General features: G+C 42.2%; 1 protein-coding gene across 17 annotated transcripts in view; it reads right to left on the bottom strand.

Annotated features, from left to right (window-relative positions):
• NCOR2 (nuclear receptor corepressor 2) overlaps positions 1–22,414 on the bottom strand; it is a 429,457-nt gene that overhangs the window by 151,668 nt on the left and 255,375 nt on the right. For 15 of the 17 annotated variants that reach the window (XM_075833601.1, XM_075833585.1, XM_075833675.1 and 12 more), the window contains 2 exons: positions 10,365–10,471; positions 3,823–3,992 (listed from right to left, as the gene is read on the bottom strand). In XM_075833601.1, coding sequence (XP_075689716.1) covers positions 3,823–3,992; positions 10,365–10,471 — 277 coding nt within the window. The remainder of the gene's footprint in view (positions 1–3,822; positions 3,993–10,364; positions 10,472–22,414) is intronic. The other 2 variants (XM_075833620.1, XM_075833701.1) reach the window with 1 other exon arrangement.

Raw genomic sequence — 22,414 nt, 5'->3', positions numbered from 1 at the left:
TACTGTGTGCAGATGGCGAACAGTCGGGGTTGAAGAGGAGTTTAATGTCCATGGAGCGCAGCCGATGCCCTGGTTCTTGTTGAGAATTGCCGATTGGAAGAGAGCCCGTTGGCCTCATTAGCGGACAGGCATTCATCCAATCAGCAGCTATGGGAGAATCAATGGAGTGACAGTGGGCGGAGCCTTGACATGAGGGCAGCCCTGCAGACAAGTTACAGGGGCGAGTGATAGAGCCACGCTGCTACTTACTACTAAAAGGATGAGTAGGGGGGAAATGTCTACTTATATTAAATGTGCTGGTGGAGGTGAGAAGAGGAGTGAAAAAGACTACCCCCTGGAACCCATGTGCTGTTTTATGAATATGCACCCCTCCTTTCCCGTTCTATAAGGCTGGGATAACAGGTCACGGTCAAATTGCGTGTTTTTGCTGCAACCGCTGCAAAATGGCGGTCTTTGAAAAAAAACAAAGGAAAGGAGGTGTGCAGTTTTGGTGCGTTTTTGCTGCGAATACCATGAAATCGTGGTAAAACGCTTTGGTTTTGCAAGATATGCGGTGTTTTGCCACGATTTAACTGTAGTTGCGGCAGGAAAAAACACCACATTCGAACCGCGAAAACGCAGCCTAAAGTGAAAAGAGATGCCTCCACTTCTAATTTAAATGTAAGAAATCCGCTGTAAAAATCTACAACAGAAATTGATATGCCACAGTTTAAAATCTGCACCCCTAGTAAATTTCTGAAAAAATCCCCACCTAACTGCCTCTACTATATTTTGCCTGCGCAAATCAGAGGTAAAAACAATTTATGCAACGTGTAAATTTAGCCTTAGGGCCAGACACAGTATGGTGATGTTACCCAGTCACTGTATAGTGGCGTTGTTTAGTCATTGTAAGGTGGTATTATTGTATCACTGTATGGTGATATTATTGGATCACTATATGGTTGTATTATTGAGTCATTGTATGGTGTTACTATTAGCATTGTATCACTGTATGGTGGTATTATTCAGTCAATGTATGGTAATGATATCCAGTCACTGTACGGTGGTATTATTCAGTCACTGTATGAATAATACCACCATACAGTGGCTGAATAATACCCCTACATTGGCCCATGCTGCTGCTGCACATTATATATAGCAGTATATCTATATATATTTAAATTACAGGGTGGGCTGCAAAGAGACACATGCTGCACGTCCTCTGTAAATAATATGGGCTGTGTTGGGAAGCCGAACAGTATACTTATTTTTAGAATGGTAGTCAACGGTCAACTTATGCCACTGTATGCCTATATACTGACCTATATATCTGACGGAAGCATTAAGAAAAGTATGAACAGAGCCTATGACCTGTTAAAAGTGGGCAGCAGGATGGGAAATTTGTGTACAGGTGGGGATGTATTCCAAAAGTGAGAAGTAAAAGATGTCTGTGTGCTAAACTCTGCAGGGGCGATTTGTAGGCAGAAGAAGTCGTCATGGTGGTCTGGTAGAAGAAAAAGGAAAGTGAACAACAAGTGAAGATGTCACCTCTGAGTTACTGAATGTAAGGCTGGGTTCAGACGACCACATTAACGTCCGTAATGGACGGACGTATTTCGGCCGGAAGTCCCGGACCGAACTCAGTACAGGGAGCCGGGCTCCTAGCATCATAGTTATGTACGATGCTAGGAGACCCTGCCTCTCCGTGGAACTACTGTCCCGTACTGAAAACATGATTACAATACGGGACAGTTGTCCTGCAGAGAGGCAGGGACACCTAGCGTCGTACATAACTATGATGCTAGGAGCCCGGCTCCCTGCAGTGTGTTCGGTCCGGGACTTCCGGCCGAAATACGTCCGTCCATTACGGACGTTAATGTGGTCGTGTGAACCCAGCCTAAGTGTAATCTACTCTGCCTCGGACTGTGTGGGTTCAGCCCTGTATTCATTTGTATAGTCTGCAGTTTGATAATAGTCTGCAGTGTGATAATACTCTGCAGACTGCATACACTACTGTATGGTGGTAATTAGAGATGAGCAAATGGATTCCACACAAATCAAATGCATTTCAAATTTCCAAAAAGATTCAGATTTTCGCAAACCCGTAATTTTAGGTATTCATCCCGCACAAATTGGTCACTGTGTGACTATTTTTTTTTTACACAAATAGAGTAAAAGACAAACCTGCTGCTGCTCCTCAAAAACGAAAAACTTTTAGACCACTTGTTAAAAAGCCATTGCATCTTCTGATACCACTGTGTGTGTATAAACACCAGAAGGCATCTGCCACCAAAAAAAGAACCATTTTTGGACTATTTTTTAATTTTAAAAAGCATAAACATCTGAAAATGCAGTGTGTTTTTAAACAGGTTGTTTGTCACCACTGGCTACCATCTGTTTGCTTATAGCCATATATGTTGATGTCACTTTCACATTACTAATGTCTTGGTGTTAGAAAACTTGAAATGGGTTGAATACAGTCCTAAAACACCTTAGAGTGCCATACACTACTTTTCAGGGCAATCGGGGCACTTTGTATTTGCCGGTTCAACAATATCAGACCTGGAATGAATTTCAGGAAATTCACTCATCTCTAGTGGTAATATTGATATTTGTACGGTTTTTTTTTTTATTCATTCAGTTATAGTAGTATTATTCAGTCACTATGTTGTAGGAATATTTGTTTATCGTTCGTTTACTTGCCAATAGCGACGACGTGCCATATTGGCAAATGACCGCTGCAGCCAGTCACCAGGCCTCAGCGATTATGCCAGTATGTATGGCACGTGACTACTGAGGTGAGTTATTTGGCTGTTTGCTCCACCTACTGGTCCCTTCTACCAGTGCAATGCCTCACTTAATTGTGCATTAGCCTCGCCTACTGCAAATGCTCCGCCTACCTTTTCATTTTGCACTGGCTCCACCCACTACCAAAGTAGATACAGCTAATGATTTGCTGGCCCACCTACCTGTGTCGACCCATCAGGTTTTAGTTCTTGGAAATTCTAAATGAAGTTTTCTTTTGCAATTATAAAAAGTCTTTTCTAAAATACATGTTTTTCAAAAAAGTCAGACTGATCTTAAAGCAAGAATAAGATTTAGAGAAAGGGCAAAGATTTACTGAAACAAAGTCCATAAAAATCCACCAAAAATAATAAAGAAAAAAACAATACAGTGAGAGTTTGGGCATAATCCATCACAGGGCATACTGGTCAAAATATTTTCTCCCACACTTCTCTGTCATAGTTGTCAATGTCCCTGGTTCCATCTGCACAACATGGCTGCTATGGAGATAAACTCTGTGACTTCCACTCAAGGTACTCCAAACAAATCAGTAATACAGATCAGTAAAGGGCAACATGATTCATGCATGATTTTGAACATGCCCGATATATCATAAATAGAATGGAAAGAATAATAAAAGCATAATTTTTTTCTTTTGCATATGACGAACCTTTCCTTCAGACTTTAAGACAGTATTGCGATCCTGGCAGGAGCCATGGTGATCAACGTCTACAGATCGTGTCTACAGACTACCACTTCCCAGAAGTGACCATATGGAGGAAGCAGTAGTCCGAAACAGTCCCTACTTATCTGATACTGATGTCTAATCAGCACAGAATAAACAGAGCGGGTAGGCACAGTTGTTGACGTCAATCACCAACGTCTTCCAGCACGCTCCCTTCTGAAGCTGGGGAGCAATGGGGAAACTGAGGAGAAGTGAATACTTTCTTTTTATTTTACTGTGATTCCCCCTACAATAAATAAAAACAGAAAAACAACCTTCACTAATTTCATAGTGAAAGCACAATCATACTACGAAATCTCTGAATTCCCACCTACCTAAATCTGCATTCTGCTGAGGTGTGGAGGGCTCTTCATTGGCCTCATTTGCCATTGAGCGTGTAATACGTCCTTTACGGCGCCCTTGGCTGTTAAAAGTTTTTCTCCCTTTTGAAGTCACTGCTTCTTTGTCATCATTCTCTTCCCCAGAAGTGTCTTCATTTTTCTCCCTAAGATCAAATATTCAATTTACAAATTAACTGAATTATCAAAAAAATATTACTGTAACTATTTCCAGGGGAAAACATATTGAATAAATGAACATTTCGTACAGCAACAGAAGAGCATATGTCATGGCCCCATGCAGCAATCTTCAGGGATGTCAAAAATGAGACAAAGAGACACTCAATGTCACAACGAATGTTTTAAAATGACCCCAAATAGGAGAAAACTATGATAAACATAGGATGCGTAAATCTATGAAAAATGACACTTGCATATAGTAATTACATAAATACTGATCAGAAAGTACCTTCTTCTCTTGGGAAAACAAAACTACAATCTTCCTGTTCACACAAGGGGACTCTCACTACTAAAATGAGTAATTTTATGGGCATCACTGTGAAACTATATATAAGTATACGGTAATCTGCAGTCACGCGGAAACTGGGCACTCTTTTTCTGAATCAGAAAAATAGATGAAATCTCAAACTCTCATTATGACACTTAACTACATTAACCCCTGAATTGTAAATAGATTGATGCCTTTATAATCAAGTCACACAAATCGCAAGGGGCAAAGCAGAGAGTGCCATAATCTTAGAGGCTGAGCAGATTTAAAACAACATTTTAGTACACGCCGTAAAATCTATTTATCGTTGAATCAATTGGGGGACACAGAACCATGGATATATGCTCCTGCCACTATGAGGCGACACTAGGTAGGAAAGAGTCTTCGCTCCCTTCCCAAAGATACAAGCTAAATACAGTAAGTATGTACAAAAGCAGTAGGAAAAAAAAATACAAATATGTCCACGTTTCCAGGAGAAAACATAACCAAACATTGTGACAGGTTCCCGGGCCTTAAATAAGCAACAAAAAATAAAAGGTAGGGATTTGTGTCCCCCAAGGGTTTCAACAAGAAACAGATTTTACGGTGAGTACGAAAAAATTAAGTTCTCTCATTAATCACTGGGAAACACAGCACCATGTGGCGCCCCAAAGCAGACCCAAGGAGTGGTAAAAAAAAAATTCAATGAACAGCCATGCGACTCACCTAACACACAGCTGCCTGCAACAATCTGGCATCAGCAGAAAATACATAATATATAGGTTTTCTGTGCCCTGGCTACGTAGGTTAGAACCTTATGGTTTGGTTGAGACAGAATGCAAATAGATAAATTTCTGGGTAGCCCCACCTCTGGCACAGTTGATGAAATACCCTTGGTTGAAGAGACCACTCTTCTGTAACTAGTCTTTCTCGGCTGAGAAAATCTGCTGCCCATTCGTCCACTCCTAGGTAAGCAAACTACTGACAGCGCTGAAATATGCAGCTCCACCCACAGTAGGATCTGAGAAAAATCCAACGGAGTCGCCCGACTCCTGGTGCCACTCGGATGGTTCAGATAAGCAACCGCCATGGAGTTGTCGGTCTGTATCCTGGTCAGCTGACCCTGGAGAAAAGTCCAGTGGGAGAGGGCTAGAAAGATTGCCCTTAATTTCAGCAGGTTCATTTGTAGGGACATCTCCTTTGTCCGGATTAAGTAGTTTTTGGTCTCCACACTGTTTAGAGAACTTGGTCAAACTGGCAACAGTTGGGAGGACCAACCACTGGAAAGGAGAAAAAGACTGACGCATCACGATGGCTGGTGAGCTCTTCCGCCATCGCAACTCCTGACTGACCTGAGAGGGCCGGGGGAAATCAACTTGTCCACCCAGTCCTGAGAATTGTCCCAGCATGAGACTATTGCCTTCTGGAGGAACCTGGAGTGGAATTGCGCATGTGGATCTGCCTTAAAGTGTACCTAACTTTTCAGAATAAGCTGTCATATGTGTGTACATGATGAATAACACTATTTCTGGCCATTATATGACTTGTATGTGGCATTATTTAGCAGTTTTCCCCTCTGCAGGCTCTATCTTTAATTCAGAGTTGTCTCTTAGCTAGTGGGCGGAGCCTAACAGCTATTATGTCTTCTATACACAGCACATCCTGCTCTCCTGTCTCTATTTATCGCATATAAAGAAGCTGCAGCAGCATGGAAGAGATTAAACAACAGTACAGGCCAGTTTAGCTGAGGATTCAGCACTGGGGTGACAAATAAATCTTACCAGCAGCCTGTGTCTTTCGCACTCTGCTCCTGCTCGTACCCCTGCTCAACCCTCCCCTCTCCATAGACTTGTATGTAGCATGTCTGTTGCAGACTTACACTATCTCTGCTCCCTCCTCCTGTTTCCCTCTCCTTTTTTCATAAATGTATAGTAGGCAGTGAAGAAATATTCCCCCCACCTACTGCAGCCAGTCTATTCCGTTCTGTAACCAAGGAAACACTTTGACAACAGGGGGTGAATAGCAGATTACAGGAAGGGAGACACTTGGTGGAAGTAATTTCACACAGAATTTGCATGGCTAAAACAACAAAATTTTAACAGTAAGTAAATTACAAAGTGTCCATCTAAATATTGACACCATCTTGCCCAACACTCGCATGCAAAAACGGATCGTCAAGAAGTGTTTTGGCCAAAAAAAAAAAAAAAATGCTGCCTTGTGTAGAATGGAGGCTACCTTGTCCACTGGGAGGAGGACTGTTGCGGTCCTTGTGTTGAGTAACATTACCAAAAACTCCATGGTCCGAGTTGGGATCAATGTTGATTTCTCTGCATCGCTGATCCACCCAAATCCTTTGAAAAGTGTCCAAAATCATGTGGAGACTGAAGATTGTCCTGTGTGGAGAGTGCCGTCATCAAAAGGTTATCCAGGTAAGGGATGACCGTAACTCCCCTGGCACGGAGAAGCGCCATGAGAGATGCCAGGACCTAGGTGAAGACCTGACAAATCGGAAATGTTAAGAACCCACCGCAAAACGAAGAAAACCCTGGTGGATCCTTGCATTTGGGATTTGGAGGTATGCATTGCGAATTTCGATGGAAGAGAGGGATTCTCCCTGTTCCAGCGATGCGACCACTGACCTTAATGATTCCATGCGAAATCTCTGAATGCGAACTAAGTGGTTCAGCCTCCTCAAGTCCAGTATTGGACGAAGAGATGCGTCCTTTTTGGGGGCTGTAAACAGATTCAAAAAGAACCCCTGAAAACGTTCCGGCTGAGAAAATGTGACAATAACCTTCCGCAGGATAAGGGAACGAACAGCCTGGGAAAAAGCAAAAGCTCGACCTGGAGAGCGAGGCAGAGTAGAGAGAAGAAGCTTCCAGGAGGATGCATTAAAAACTTGTATCCAGTAGACACCACCTCTTAAACCCAGGTGTCGTCCACAGCGAGCGATGTCTCCTGAAAGGAAAGTAGCAGTACTCCAACATGGACATCTGCCACAAGTGGGGAGACGCCTTCATGCTGAAGGTGCCTTGTTAAAGGGGGACCTCTGAGGCCCGAGCCACGGCTGCCAAACCGGTCTAGGCTTGAAAGATGTACGTCTGGAGTCATTAATATGGTTCGTCCTCCTGTTTGAAAGAAAATTATCTGAGGAGACGTTGGGAAAGGAGCGAAACGGTGAGACCGAAAAGAAATCTGAATACGACGAGGGCGGTTCTGAGGCAGAAAAGGGCTTTTACTGCCTGTAGCATCAGAAATAAATTTCATCAGGGCCTTCTTGAAAGCTTGGACTAATGCCTAAGATTTCAGCCAAACAGAGCGCCGGATAGCAATCTAATTAACTGATACATATACTGGTTGAAGAGGAGAAACAAGGACCTCACATGCACAATATTAATCAATGAACATGAGGTTCTTAGTTAACATTTTGTTCATTGATTAATATTGTGGATGTGCGGTCCTTGTTTATCCTCTTCAACCAGTAGATTTATAGATTCTTTACCTCTTTTCGTAATTTCTGGTAACAGCACTCCACGCTTTTAACCCAGCTGATTTTAATTAAAGGAATGACCTCATAAGTGTTTCTGTTCTTGTGCTTTCAGTTGGCCACTGGGGGCATATCTAAACGGGAGTTCATTCCATCTTTTCACTTGTTGTGGTGCCGTGTGTCGGTTGCTGTGGTGCTGCACTTGTGGGGGAACGTGGACCAGGGCCAAGGTAGCTTGGCCTGGCAGCAGGGGTGCTTCTGGGCCCCTGGGTTGCTCCCTCTGCGGATTCGGTATTGTGAAGGCAAGTGGGCTTATACAATTTGATCAAAATGTTAACTAAGAACCTCATGTTCATTGATTAATATTGTGGCTGTGCGGTCCTTGTTTGCCCTCTTCAACCAGTCTAATTAACTGATACACAGGCATTGAAGCAGACTGACTCAAGGAAGGCCTCAAATTTAAACTTTGAACCCTGGATCATCTAAGAGTCAGGTTCGGGTAAAGCCTGTTTGCGAAGCTCCTGATAGTATGCCGCAGTGAAGTTGCTTCTCCCACACTGATCAGGCCTTACTCACCCAAGCGGATGCAAGTGCCGGGCACAAAGCACAACCTGTCGCCCCCCCCAAAAAAAATTGATTTAGCTTTAGAATCCAACTCCTTGACCAGAGGGTCACTTGGTAGAGCCGCATTAGGACAGAGGAAAAGTATTGGTCCTTGTTAGCATAGAGCTAGACGGATCCACATAAGGAGAGACAGGCCATGCTTAGACCAAGTCTTAATGAAAAGGAAACAGAGTATCTGCGCGTTTAGAAACAACAAATCGTCTGTCCTGATGTTTCTAATCCTTGGTTAATAATTTCTCAAATTTGCTATGGTTTGGAAACATATCTTGTTGCACTGCTGGCATTCTTTACAGGAAAAGGTGTCCCTGACAGCACCTGTTAACGCCTGCATGGCAGCTGACCACTGCGATTCCTGATCGGACTCTGAATCCAAGTCAAAAAGATACATAGGTGGAAAGAGCCTGATCCACATTGGAGCTTTTAACAGGGCCTCCGTGAAAAAAGCTTGACGTAGAAAGGGGCCTGTGCAAGGTGCACACCTTTATGCCTCTTATGGAATCTACCATGAGAAATCGAACGAGTAATGCCCAAAAGAGAGGAAAGAGGGCCCCTAAGCTCAGCAGCAATCTCGGATGGCAAACGCTCCAAAGACTGAACCATGGAAATGTCCACTAGGGCCTGAGCAAAAGACATCGTCCACTCAGGGGGAAGAACATCCTTAGGAGAGCAAACTATCTGGGAGTTCTGGACAGCAAAGGGGAAGTGGGGAAAGAGGGGGGGGGGCAGAGATCGGAAATATCCTACCCCCCTTTCAGAGTCTGCGGGTGTATGCGTGGTCACCTCATCAGTAACCTTGCACGTATAGTGGCACTCCGTCGGCAGAAAAAAAAACAAGTTATGTGCACAAGTTCGGAGAGGGAAATTCAGTGCAGAGGACGGCCTCTTTTACCAGCACCCGCAGGAGGTTGATTAGGCTGTGAACTTGAGCACAAACCACCCACAGCGAAGGAGAGAAAAATAAATAAATACAACTTAAAAAAAAAATAGCAGCAGACCCGAGTATATGGTTGTGTCGGCCTCCTACGACACTAGGCTAATAACTGAATTAGATCTCATACACACGACCGTAGTTTTCTTGTTTGTGGGCTATCCGCAATTTAGCAGATAGCACATGTCCCATTCATTTCTATGGCCCCATGCACACGACCTGATTTTCTCTGATCCATGTGGGGGCTGCGAATACGGTCCACAACAACGCAGGACAAGTCATTTAACGGTCCGGATTTGCAGATTCACAAACTGGTGACACCACAATTTTTGGGTTGTTGCGGATCCGTGAATCCTGACGACACATGGATGCACAACAAAAGGTTTTTGGCGGACAAATGGATTGGTGGTTTTGCAGCCCGCAATCTACTACGTTCGTGTGCAGTAGGCCTTAACCAGTGTCTGTGGAAAGGTGGAAGCCTGCCTGGGTGGAGAGAAGACTCTTTCCTACCTAGTACCGTTGGTACTGTGTCGCCCAATGACTAACGACTACCAAAAAGTTCCCATTATAATAAATAGGAGCCACAATACAGCCAGATTTTGGTTCAGAATTAACCCAGGTCACCGCACACAGCTTCTAGTCAGCATGCAACAGACAAGAGAAGATCCATGCTGCTATATTGTAGAAAAGAAGAATACTGCGTGAGTTAATAAGTTTAAAAAAAAAAAAAATAATGTTTTATAAAAAGGACCTGTATTTCATTTTTAATCATGGCTAAAGTATAATTTAAGAAGGCCTTCTCTAAGTGTATACAAACAACCACCTAACTGCATGCCGCTGGGCAACTGATCAACCATAGATGCCTGTAGTACTTTGCGGTCTCCTACCTCATAAGGCTGAAAATAAAAACGATATTCTTTGTAAGGAAAGTTATAGCAAATTAAAATGGTACACACCCTACAAGCGCAGGAAATACATGTTTCAACTGATGAACCTTATAAAATAAGACTTACTTTCCAAGCTCCTCTTTGTCATTTTCCACATCTTGTTTAAACTCTTCTTTTTCAGGCTCTTTCTCTTTTTCATCTTTTTCTTCCTGGGTACTGCGGGGCATCTGCTGCTAAAGAAAAAACAATGAAAGTTTGATCGAAGACATACTAAAAACCACCCAGTTTACAAGGCTGAATGAAGAAACAAGGCCGTAGTGTCTGTGCACATTTTCTGCAGCTCAACAGTGCTCTCTACCGCAGGAATTGCAAACTAGAAGACTTTTACCATACCAACATATATAATAATTTTTTACTAATTCAGGAAAAATGAATGGAAGGTACCATGGACTTTCATGTGGGTGGAAAATTCATTCTTGTATAGTATTTACAGAAAACTTCAGTAGAAATCAACAAAAACCCAAAAATGAAATCTGATATATTGTGGTGTTGGCCCCAACCATAAATGGTAAAATGCAATAATGTACTTTTTTGTGTAGTCACGATGTCAAATAATCCCAAACCTACATTAAACATCACAGTGGATTTTTATTCTAGTAGAACAAAGGCAAAAAAAAACTAAAAAGTATTAAGAAGGTGGTAGTGCGAGAGGCAGCTTCATGCATAGTGGAAATTAACACTATTCAGCTTTGCTCAAAAAGGACAAGTAATGGTTGATAACAAGGAACTAGTAATGGTTGGTAACAAGGAACTAGTAATGGTTGATAAGGAACTAGTAATGGTTGGTGACAAGGAACTAGTAATGGTTGGTGACAAGGAACTAGTAATGGATGGTGACAAGGAACTAGTAATGGATGGTGACAAGGAACTAGTAATGGATGGTGACAAGGAACTAGTAATGGATGGTAACAAGGAACTAGTAATGGATGGTAACAAGGAACTAGTAATGGATGGTAACAAGGAACTAGTAATGGATGGTAACAAGGAACTAGTAATGGTTGGTAACAAGGAACTAGTAATGGTTGGTAACAAGAAACTAGTAATGGTTGGTAACAAGGAACTAGTAATGGTTGGTAACAAGGAACTAGTAATGGTTGGTAACAAGGAACTAGTAATGGTTGGTAACAAGGAACTAGTAATGGTTGGTAACAAGGAACTAGTAATGGTTGGTAACAAGGAACTAGTAATGGTTGGTAACAAGGAACTAGTAATGGTTGGTGACAAGGAACTAGGAATGGTTGGTGACAAGGAACTAGTAATGGTTGGTGACAAGGAACTAGTAATGGTTGGTGACAAGGAACTAGTAATGATTGGTGACAAGGAACTAGTAATGGATGGTGACAAGGAACTAGTAATGGATGGTAACAAGGAACTAGTAATGGATGGTAACAAGGAACTAGTAATGGTTGGTAACAAGGAACTAGTAATGGTTGGTAACAAGGAACTAGTAATAGTTGGTAACAAGGAACTAGTAATGGTTGGTAACAAGGAACTAGTAATGGTTGGTAACAAGGAACTAGTAATGGTTGGTAACAAGGAACTAGTAATGGTTGGTAACAAGGAACTAGTAATGGTTGGTAACAAGGAACTAGTAATGGTTGGTAACAAGGAACTAGTAATGGTTGGTAACAAGGAACTAGTAATGGTTGGTAACAAGGAACTAGTAATGGTTGGTAACAAGGAACTAGTAATGGTTGGTAACAAGGAACTAGTAATGGTTGGTAACAAGGAACTAGTAATGGTTGGTGACAAGGAACTAGTAATGATTGGTGACAAGGAACTAGTAATGGATGGTGACAAGGAACTAGTAATGGATGGTGACAAGGAACTAGTAATGGATGGTAACAAGGAACTAGTAATGGTTGGTAACAAGGAACTAGTAATGGTTGGTAACAAGAAACTAGTAATGGTTGGTAACAAGGAACTAGTAATGGTTGGTAACAAGGAACTAGTAATGGTTGGTAACAAGGAACTAGTAATGGTTGGTAACAAGGAACTAGTAATGGTTGGTAACAAGGAACTAGTAATGGTTGGTAACAAGGAACTAGTAATGGTTGGTAACAAGGAACTAGTAATGGTTGGTGACAAGAAACTAGTAATGGTTGGTGACAAGGAACTAGTAATGATTGGTGACAAGGAACTAGTAATGGATGGTGACAAGGAACTAGTAATGGATGATAACAAGGAACTAGTAATGGATGGTAACAAGGAACTAGTAATGGTTGGTAACAAGGAACTAGTAATGGTTGGTAACAAGGAACTAGTAATGGTTGGTAACAAGGAACTAGTAATGGTTGGTAACAAGGAACTAGTAATGGTTGGTAACAAGGAACTAGTAATGGTTGATAACAAGGAACTAGTAATGGTTGGTAACAAGGAACTAGTAATGGTTGGTAACAAGGAACTAGTAATGGTTGGTGACAAGGAACTAGTAATGGTTGGTGACAAGGAACTAGTAATGGTTGGTGACAAGGAACTAGTAATGGATGGTGACAAGGAACTAGTAATGGATGGTGACAAGGAACTAGTAATGGATGGTAACAAGGAACTAGTAATGGATGGTAACAAGGAACTAGTAATGGTTGGTAACAAGGAACTAGTAATGGTTGGTAACAAGGAACTAGTAATGATTGGTAAAAAAGGAACTAGTAATGCATGGTAACAAGGAACTAGTAATGCATGGTAACAAGGAACTAGTAATGGATAATAACAAGACAACACTTAGGCCAAGTACACATTGTCCTGGTTCTATAATATTGTTACATGTATCCTAAATGGGATTTTAAAATGAAGATGATGGGAAGGGAAATGGTAGAAAACAATGTAGAGGTAAGAAGCCAGACTAAGGTCTAGAAACTAACTACATCACGCTCATTTTTAAAATCCACAATAGAAATCTCTGCAGAACATTGTGCTGGCACAAGCAAACGGCGGTAAAAGCAATTAAACAGACCAATGACTAGCTGCGCAAAAAGGATGTGGTAGGCAAACAAGAACAGCAAAAGTATATTATTATCTGAGTTGTGTGGCTTATATAACTACACACAGCCAAATGTACAAAAAACAAGCCAGGACAAAGATCTGCAGTAAAAATAAATCCTTTCCACCTCATGCATCAAAAATGCTTCAGAGAGTAAGTGGCCTCGTTGCCAATTGTGACAAATCATTCAAATTTTTATAATTGGCAGGGTAGTTTAGAAAACCAGTGCCAAATTGTGATTGGTTGCTATGGACAACAAGGCCACGTTTTTTTTTTCTCTCCAAGACAGTTTTTATACATGAGGACCTAGTTTGTAAGCCAAAACAGTGTGGATCGCTGCTGTAAATATAATGGATTCCGAACCATACGACCAGGTGAGAAAACAGATTATAAGTGATTTTGACAATGGTCAGAATACTATTCACTGTCTGCACCTGAAATTAAAGGACATTCACAATAGCTAACTCGATATATGAACCCTACCAGCTGCGGTCCGTGTTGATCATAACTAGTTAGTCTCCTAGGCTTCCTTGCTGGCTTCTGTACTGCAGACAGGAGCCTGCCTCCTACTACACAGTCATGAGCAGCTCACAGAACGGTCATCAGCAGGTTCGTGCTGCGATTTAGAAGCAAAAACCACTAAACAAGTTTAGTCTTTGTATAGAATTACGGTAGTTTTTAACCTCTTTCTACATTTCAGGAAGACGGAACATTGTGCAGCCTCATTTTCATCACATGCGGTATTGATCGTTGTAATTCATAGGCCTTATTCACACGAATGTTGAAATCGGCTGTGTGACGGCCATTATTTTTTTCTTTCTTTTAACGGCCGTCACACGGCTGTATAAAAATCAATGTACTTCTATATGGCTATTGACACAGCAGTTGTTTTAACGGACCGCGTGAACAGCCCGTGAAAAGGTAGGACATGTCCAATTTTTGACCGTTTTCTCGGATCACTCAATAGACTGAAGTCTACAAGGGATCTGTTAAAACGGGTCCCGCAAAGGATGCAAATCGGCTGTAAAAGAAAAGCCATACAGTTATAGTAAGAGCGACAGGCATTGTCATTTTTTTTCTATATATTTTTTTTGTTAATAGCAGAACTTTTCTTTTTAGTTGCGGTGGTCATACTGGCTATAAATCGCTCTTAAGTCGTAATGGCTCTTAAAATTGTACATACAATTTTATAACCTCCTAATTGCCACAAAAATAGTGTAAATAGTAGCAGAAGTGAGAAATCTAATAAGCTCAGAGTGATATGGGATGAGTGAGCTGCAGGAAACTGTACTAAAGTAAGGACAAACATCACACCAGGATTGGGGGGCTGACCGATGCCATGCGCTGCCAGCACATTCAAGTGGTGTATAGCACTGCCAAAAACTCAGTTTCTGGAAACTGTACAGTGGACATTATGCAAGCTCATCTTGTAGATGCCTTTATGTAAAGTATCACTGTCTAATGAAAGTGTCATGAACAAGGATTAGGGCATCTATTGGATAACATGGTAAAGATAAGCTAAAGGGTGCTACCGTACCAGCTAAACACCTATATGACAGCACAAACTGTTCATCCTCCTGTGCCAATAAGCCAAGAAAGTCATGCTTCTTACAATACAGGGTGTGCTCCAAATGGGAGTTCTGGGGCAGTCCAGCGGGTGCAATATTACACATTAGCAGAGCCGACCATAGTTTGACTCTAACCTAATGCAACGAGGTCTGTTTCTATTACAGATCCTCATGAATCGCAGCTAATGCAACGAGGTCGGTTTCTATTACAGATCCCCATGAATCGCAGCTAATGCAACGAGGTCGGTTTCTATTACAGATCCCCATGAATCGCAGCTAATGCAACGAGGTCTGTTTCTATTACAGATCCCCGTGAATCGAACCTAATGCAACGAGGTCTGTTTCTATTACAGATCCTCATGAATCGAACCTAATGCAACAAGGTCTGTTTCTATTACAGATCCCCATGAATCGAACCTAATGCAACAAGGTTTGTTTCTATTACAGATCCCCATGAATCGAACCTAATGCAACGAGGTCTGTTTCTATTACAGATCCCCATGAATCGAAGCGAATACAACGAGGTCTCTTTCTAATTACAGATCCCCATGAATCGAACCTAATGCAACGAGTTCTGTTTCTATTACAGATCCCCATGAATCGAAGCGAATACAACGAGGTCGGTTTCTATTACAGATCCCCATGAATCGAACCTAATGCAACGAGGTCTGTCTCTATTACAGATCCCCATGAATCGAACCTAATGCAACGAGGTCTGTTTCTATTACAGATCCCTGTGAATCGAAGCTAATGCAACGAGGTCTGTCTCTATTACAGATCCCCATGAATCGCAGCTAATGCAACGAGGTCTGTTTCTATTACAGATCCCCGTGAATCGAAGCTAATGCAACGAGGTCTGTCTCTATTACAGATCCCCATGAGGCGAAGCTAATGCAACGAGGTCTGTCTCTATTACAGATCCCCATGAATCGCAGCTAATGCAACGAGGTCTGTTTCTATTACAGATCCCCGTGAATCGAAGCTAATGCAACGAGGTCTGTCTCTATTACAGATCCCCATGAGGCGAAGCTAATGCAACGAGGTCTGTCTCTATTACAGATCCCCATGAGGCGAAGCTAATGCAACGAGGTCTGTCTCTATTACAGATCCCCATGAATCGAACCTGATGCAACGAGGTCTCTTTCTAATTACAGATCCCCATGAATCGAAGCGAATACAACGAGGTTGGTTTCTATTACAGATCCCCATGAATCGAACCTAATGCAACGAGGTCTGTCTCTATTACAGATCCCCATGAATCACAGCTAATGCAACGAGGTCTGTTTCTATTACAGATCCCTGTGAATCGAAGCTAATGCAACGAGGTCTGTCTCTATTACAGATCCCCATGAATCGCAGCTAATGCAACGAGGTCGGTTTCTATTACAGATCCCCGTGAATCGAAGCTAATGCAACGAGGTCTGTCTCTATTACAGATCCCCATGAGGCGAAGCTAATGCAACGAGGTCTGTCTCTATTACAGATCCCCATGAATCGAACATGATGCAACGAGGTCTGTTTCTATTACAGATCCCCATGAATCGAAGCTAATGCAACAAGGTCGGTTTCTATTACAGATCCTCTTTAACAAAAACAACTCAATATGAAAAAAGCTTCTTGTAACATAAGATTAGGCTTCAACAGGTTTAACAAATACCCTGCTGTGCACAGGACATATCCCCTTCCACTAGGAAACAATAATAATGTCAAAAGCCTTCAGCACTGGCGTACGTATACCTGGAAATGTTAGGATTAGCCGTGCCACTAACATGCTGCTGTTTGGGTCTTTATTTAGCGCCGATTTCAGCTATTGTTTACATAAATGACAAGGTTTAACATCGGCACAGAAAATGCATTTTATAAACAGAGATTTTTCTTTGACTAACTAAAATCATTGAAAATGTATTCAAAGCCATTGGTGACTACATTCATACACAGAATTTTACAGCGGTGAGTGTGCGATGAGTAAATCACACATCACAAACAGGCTGAATAACATCATTGGAGGAGGGACACTCACTAAGAGTAGGAAGAGAATGAAGCCGAAAGCCAAAAAATGTGTCATCATCAATCTGCCCATTACACCACATGTAATAGTTTTCATTATATAACAAAATCTTGAAAAACTAAATGGACTAGACGAAAGTGGCAGAACTGGATCAACTAGCACCACCTTTAAAGGCTTCAGGAATACACGTACCACATACATTATAAACGGTCATATAACTAGAATTAATCATCGACACACAAGACAAATAAAAAAAAAACTCACAGACTGCACAAATAAATCCATAAATAAAAAAAAATCTTGCAGGAGAAGTCTTCTGCTAGACAACCAACCCTTCAAATTATGATCGCACTCCTCTACCTATCTGCTGGGCCAAGAGGTAGAAAAGGTGCATACAAAACAAGAGCGTGGTCACCCGCTAGCTGTGTCTGCTGTTGCTAAGCAGGAGAGTCTGCAATAATCATTACATGGAAAACAACATTTTTATACAAACTTCTTATTGAAAAAACATTTCCCCTTAGACCTCATTCACACGGCAGGGTTTCCCGGCCGGGTGCCGGCCGTTCATAAATCGGCCGGCACCCGGCTGCATTAGGAATAATAGATCCCTAATGGGGCCATTCACACAACCGATTTTTTGACGGCCTGGAAAACCGGCCGTCAATAAATAGGACATGCTCTATCTTCGGCCGGGTACCCGGCCGCCCGGCTCCCATAGAAGTCTATGGGGCCGGGTAATACACGGCCATCACGGGGATGTGTCCCGAATGATGGCCGGGTTTTCCGGCGCTTGCGCTCTATCTCCTCCTCCTCACAGCGCAGAGTGCATGTGAGGAGGAGGAGTTGATGCCATTCTGACGAATGGCTGTACGCTGTACACTGTGTGGCAGGGCCGGGGTGTACAGCAGGTGGAGGGAGCGCTGCGCTGGCTCCCTTCCCCTGCTTGTTTTAAAAGCGCCCTGGCCCGGCGACACCTTCGATGGCACCGCTAGCAGCTGCTGCTGCTGCGGCTGCTACTACTGCAGCGACGCCACTATAGCAGAGCAGGGAGGTATCTCCCCGTTCTGCTATGTGCTAGCCGCACTTTAGCTCCTTGAAGGAACGGAATCCCCGTGTTTTCGGGGATTCCGCTCCTGGACAGAGCGCTTGATGTCTCTGTCCATATCTGGGCAGTGACATCAGGGGAAACTCCTGAAGCGGAATCCCCGAACACATGGGGATTCCCCTTCAGGAGTTGCCGCTGATGTCACTATCCAGATCTGCCCGGCCTCGGAACGGATGCAAAACTTTATGCAAACCGGCCGGGCAAAATGGCCGATTTTACCGGCCGATACTCGGGCTCGGGCGGGACCCGGTGAATCCCGCCTTAAAATAAAAATAACAAATCCTAGTAAATAGATGTGTTAAAGGGGGTTATCTAGGGTTCATATTTTGTATTAATCAACCTACAGAACTGAGAATAACAGGACCACCAATACACTTGGGTAAAAAACAATATTTTTTATTTAAGTCACATAAAATAAATCTACGTCAAATAGTCTTTAGATAAAAAAAAAAAAAAAAAACGTATAGAAAAAATAGAGATTCTACATGAATTGGGCAGAAAATGTAAGGCCTCTTGCACACGACCGTAGCCATGTGCAAGGCCGTAATTTTCGGGCTGGCCGGCAGCAGACTGTCAGCCGCGAGCCGCCTGCTAATCGCGGGCCATTATTTTCAATGAGCTTGGACCGCAGAACACGGCCGTAATAAGACTTGCCCGTTCTTTCTGCGGATCGTGAAAACCACTGCCGTGTGCATGGCCCCATAGGAATGAATGGGGCCGCAATTCTCCCGTGGATTTTCGGGGGAATTGCGGCCGCAAAAGCGCATTCGTGTGCATGGGGCCTTATGCTATAAATCCTATCAAAAATGACCAGTCCCGACTGAGCAGCAAATAGTTTATAGTAACTAGCAAAACCCCTTAAAATATACTTTTAGGGTATGTTCACACGAGGGCGTCCGTAACGGATGAAATTACGGGGATGTTTCAGCCTGAAAACATCCCCGTAATTTCAGCCGTACCGGCATGTGCAGGCGCTTGAACGCCGCGTCAATTACGGCCGTAATTAGCGCTGCTATTCATTGGAGTCAATGAATAGCGGCTCCAAATACGGCCAAAGAAGTGACAGGTCACTTCTTCTACGCGGGCGTCTATTTACGCGCCGTCATTTGACAGCGGCGCGTAAATATACGCCTCGTGTGAACAGACAAACGTCTGCCCATTGCTTTCAATGGGCAGATGTTTGTCAGCGCTATTGAGGCGCTATTTTCGGGCGTAATTCGGGGCAAAAACGCCCGAATTACGTCCGTAAATAGGCCGTGTGAACATACCCTTAGGTGCATATACAGCCCTATATGAAAGTTTATACAATTGTAACAGGGCAGAGTTAAATAGGCAATGCATAAATGTATCAGTATGTTATACGTATAGATCGGAAATTACCATTTAAACAAGCTATATACAAAGCGTTCGAAATAAACTCTCACCCTAGGGCGGATTTACACGAACGTCATATACGTCCATGCAACGCGCGTGATTTTCACGCGCCCCCGCACAGACCTATATTAGTCTATGGGGCTGTGCAGACAGTCAGTGATTTTTACGCAGCGGGTGTCCGCTGCGTAAAACTCATGACAGGTCCTATATTTCTGCGTTCCTCGCGCATCACGCACCCATTGAAGTCAATGGGAGTGTGAAAATCACGCGCACCACACGGAAGCACTTCCGTGGGACGCGCGTGATTCGTGCAACAGCAGTCAAAAGTATGAATGAAAACAGAAATGCACCACGTGCTTTTCTGTTTACAAACATCCAAACGGAGTGTCATAATGATGGCGGCTGCGCGAAACTCACGCAGCCGCGCATCATATGGTGATGACACACGGAGCTGTTAAGTGCCTTTTGCGCGCGCAAAACGCCGCGCACACGCTCGTGTAAATCCACCCTTAGACATGGCTACAAAAAAAAAAGTGTGGCAAAAAAGCAGCTCAACACCCGTTTTGCTGACACGGCACCTTTGTCAGGAGACAAAGAAGTTAAAAAAGAAAGTCGCTGCAATGCCTACTTACATACAGCGACGCTTAGCTATATAGAACTCTGCTAGATGGGAGGGATTTTTTTTTATTTTTTTAAAGACATTACATTTATAAGCCATCTGATCAAAATCATAGAAAAATGTTATTCAGATGTGTCTATTTCTGGGAAAGTTGGGTGACATCCAATATGGCTGTTATCACAAATTTCCCAGACTTTTGAATAACAAATTGGATTTTTGATGCTGCAATACAGGAACGGGGATGCATCCCTGCTCAACAAGACATATGTACTTATTGAGAAGTCTGGGAGACCCGAGGTATATAAGAATTATAAATAATTGGTCCTTAGGAGCTTATCTCATGGATGGCAGCTTGTAGGGGTGGGCTCAGATTTGGAAGTGTTTAGCTAGGGTGATATGATTTTGCATATTTGTCATACTTGAATGTTTCAGATCATCAAACTACTTCTAATATACAACAAATATAACCCCAGTAAACACAAAATACTGTTTTTAAATTAGAATTTCATTTATTAAAGAAAAACTGCTACCTGGCCCTACGTGAAATAGTAATTGCCCACTGCTGACAAAGTACACACAGATTGTCTTGCATTTGCCAAAAACAACATCTAGATGACCCCCCAAGACTTTTGGGATAATACACCGTGTTCTAAATTATTATGCACATTGGATTTAAGTGTCAAACATTTAATTATTAGTTTTTCAATTAAACTCATGGATGGTATTGTGTCTTAGGGCTCTTTGGATCATTGTAATCAATCTCAGACACCTGTGATAATTAGTTTGCCAGGTGTGTCCAATCAAAGGAGGAAAACTACTTAAGAAGGACGTTCCACATTATTAAAGAGACTGTCACCACATTATAAGTGTCCTGTCTCCTATATAAGGAGATTGGCGCTGTAATGTAGGTGACAGTAATGCTTTTTATTTAAAAAAAACTATCTTTTTTCACAACATTAGGAGCGATTTTGGTTTATGCTAATGAGCTTTCTTAATGCCCAAGTGGGCGTACTTTTACTTTCGACCAAGTGGGCGTTGTACAGAGGAGTGCATGACGCTGACCAATCGGCATCATGCACTCCTCTCCATTCATTTACACTGCACTGGCGATATCGATATATCACTATGTGCAGCCTCATACACAAACCCTAACGTTACTACAGTGTCCTGATAATGAATACACATGAAATCCAGCCTGGACGTCATGTGTACTCAGAATCCTGACACTTCTGACTCTTTTTTGTGAGATTCCGGCAAGTGAAACAAAATCTCGTTTAGCTCCGTAATCTCGCGAGATTTCGTTTCACTTGTCTGGTGGGACTAGTGGGACTAGTAAAAAAGTTAACAAAAAGTTTAATAAAGTTAATTAATAAAAAAAAAAAAAATGAAAAACCCACATTTCCCCTTACAAACTGCTTTACTATAAAAAAAAAAAAAATAAAGTAAAAAAGTTACACATATTTGGTATTGCCGCCAGACTATAAATATATTACATTATTTAACCCGCACGGTGAACGCCGTAAAAAATTAAATAAAAAACTATGGAAAGATTGCTGTTTTCTGTGAATCCTGACTTGTGATAATGATAAAAAGTGATCAAAAAGTCGCATCTACTCCAAACTGGTACCAATAAAAACTTCAAATCTTCCCGCAAAAAAAAAAGCCCTCATACAACCGCATCGGCGGAACAATAAAAACATTATGGCTCTTCAAATATGGAGACACAAAAACAAATCATTTTGAAAAAAAAGCGTTTTTACTGTGTAAAAGTAGTAAAACATACAAAAACGATACAAATTTGGTATCGTTGTAATCGTAACAACCCGCTGAATAAAGTTATTGTGTTATTTATACTACACGGTAAACGGCGTAGATTTAGGACGTGAAAAAGAGCGGCAAAATTTTAGGTTTTTTTCTATTCCCCCCCCAAAAAAAGTTAATAAAAGTTAATCAATAAATAATATGTACCTCAAAATGGTGCTATTAAAAAATACAACTTGTCCCGCAAAAAATAAGACCTTATACAGCGATGTAGACTCAAAAATAAAAAAAGTTATAGCTCTTGGAATGAGACGATGGCAAAACGTAAAAAATGGCTTGGTCATTGAGGTTTAAAATAGTCCGGTCATTAAGGGGTTAAGCAGGGAGTCTGACGATGATATATCATTAGTACATAATAGAGCCAAGCAATAAGATCAGTCCAAGGTGACCTTCACCAGAGTCATCAGCTAATGACTTCCTCCACATAATAAGTTGATAGGGACTAGTGCACATACCTTGTAGCCACGTCACAAGTAGGATTTCCAGTCATCACTGCATGTAATAACACTGATATTTCGCCTCACACTGGCGCACAGCAGTAAATGTCCAGTTGCTTTCATTATCATGCCAGGAAAATACCCTGCATTCGCTCAACCTCTCAGATCAACTGCAGAATTTATTATGTACTGAGGTGCGAGGTG

Source organism: Rhinoderma darwinii, chromosome 1 (genome assembly GCF_050947455.1).
Source record: "Rhinoderma darwinii isolate aRhiDar2 chromosome 1, aRhiDar2.hap1, whole genome shotgun sequence".
NCBI lineage: Eukaryota > Metazoa > Chordata > Amphibia > Anura > Rhinodermatidae > Rhinoderma > Rhinoderma darwinii.
This window is presented reverse-complemented; position numbering and strand designations above follow the sequence as displayed.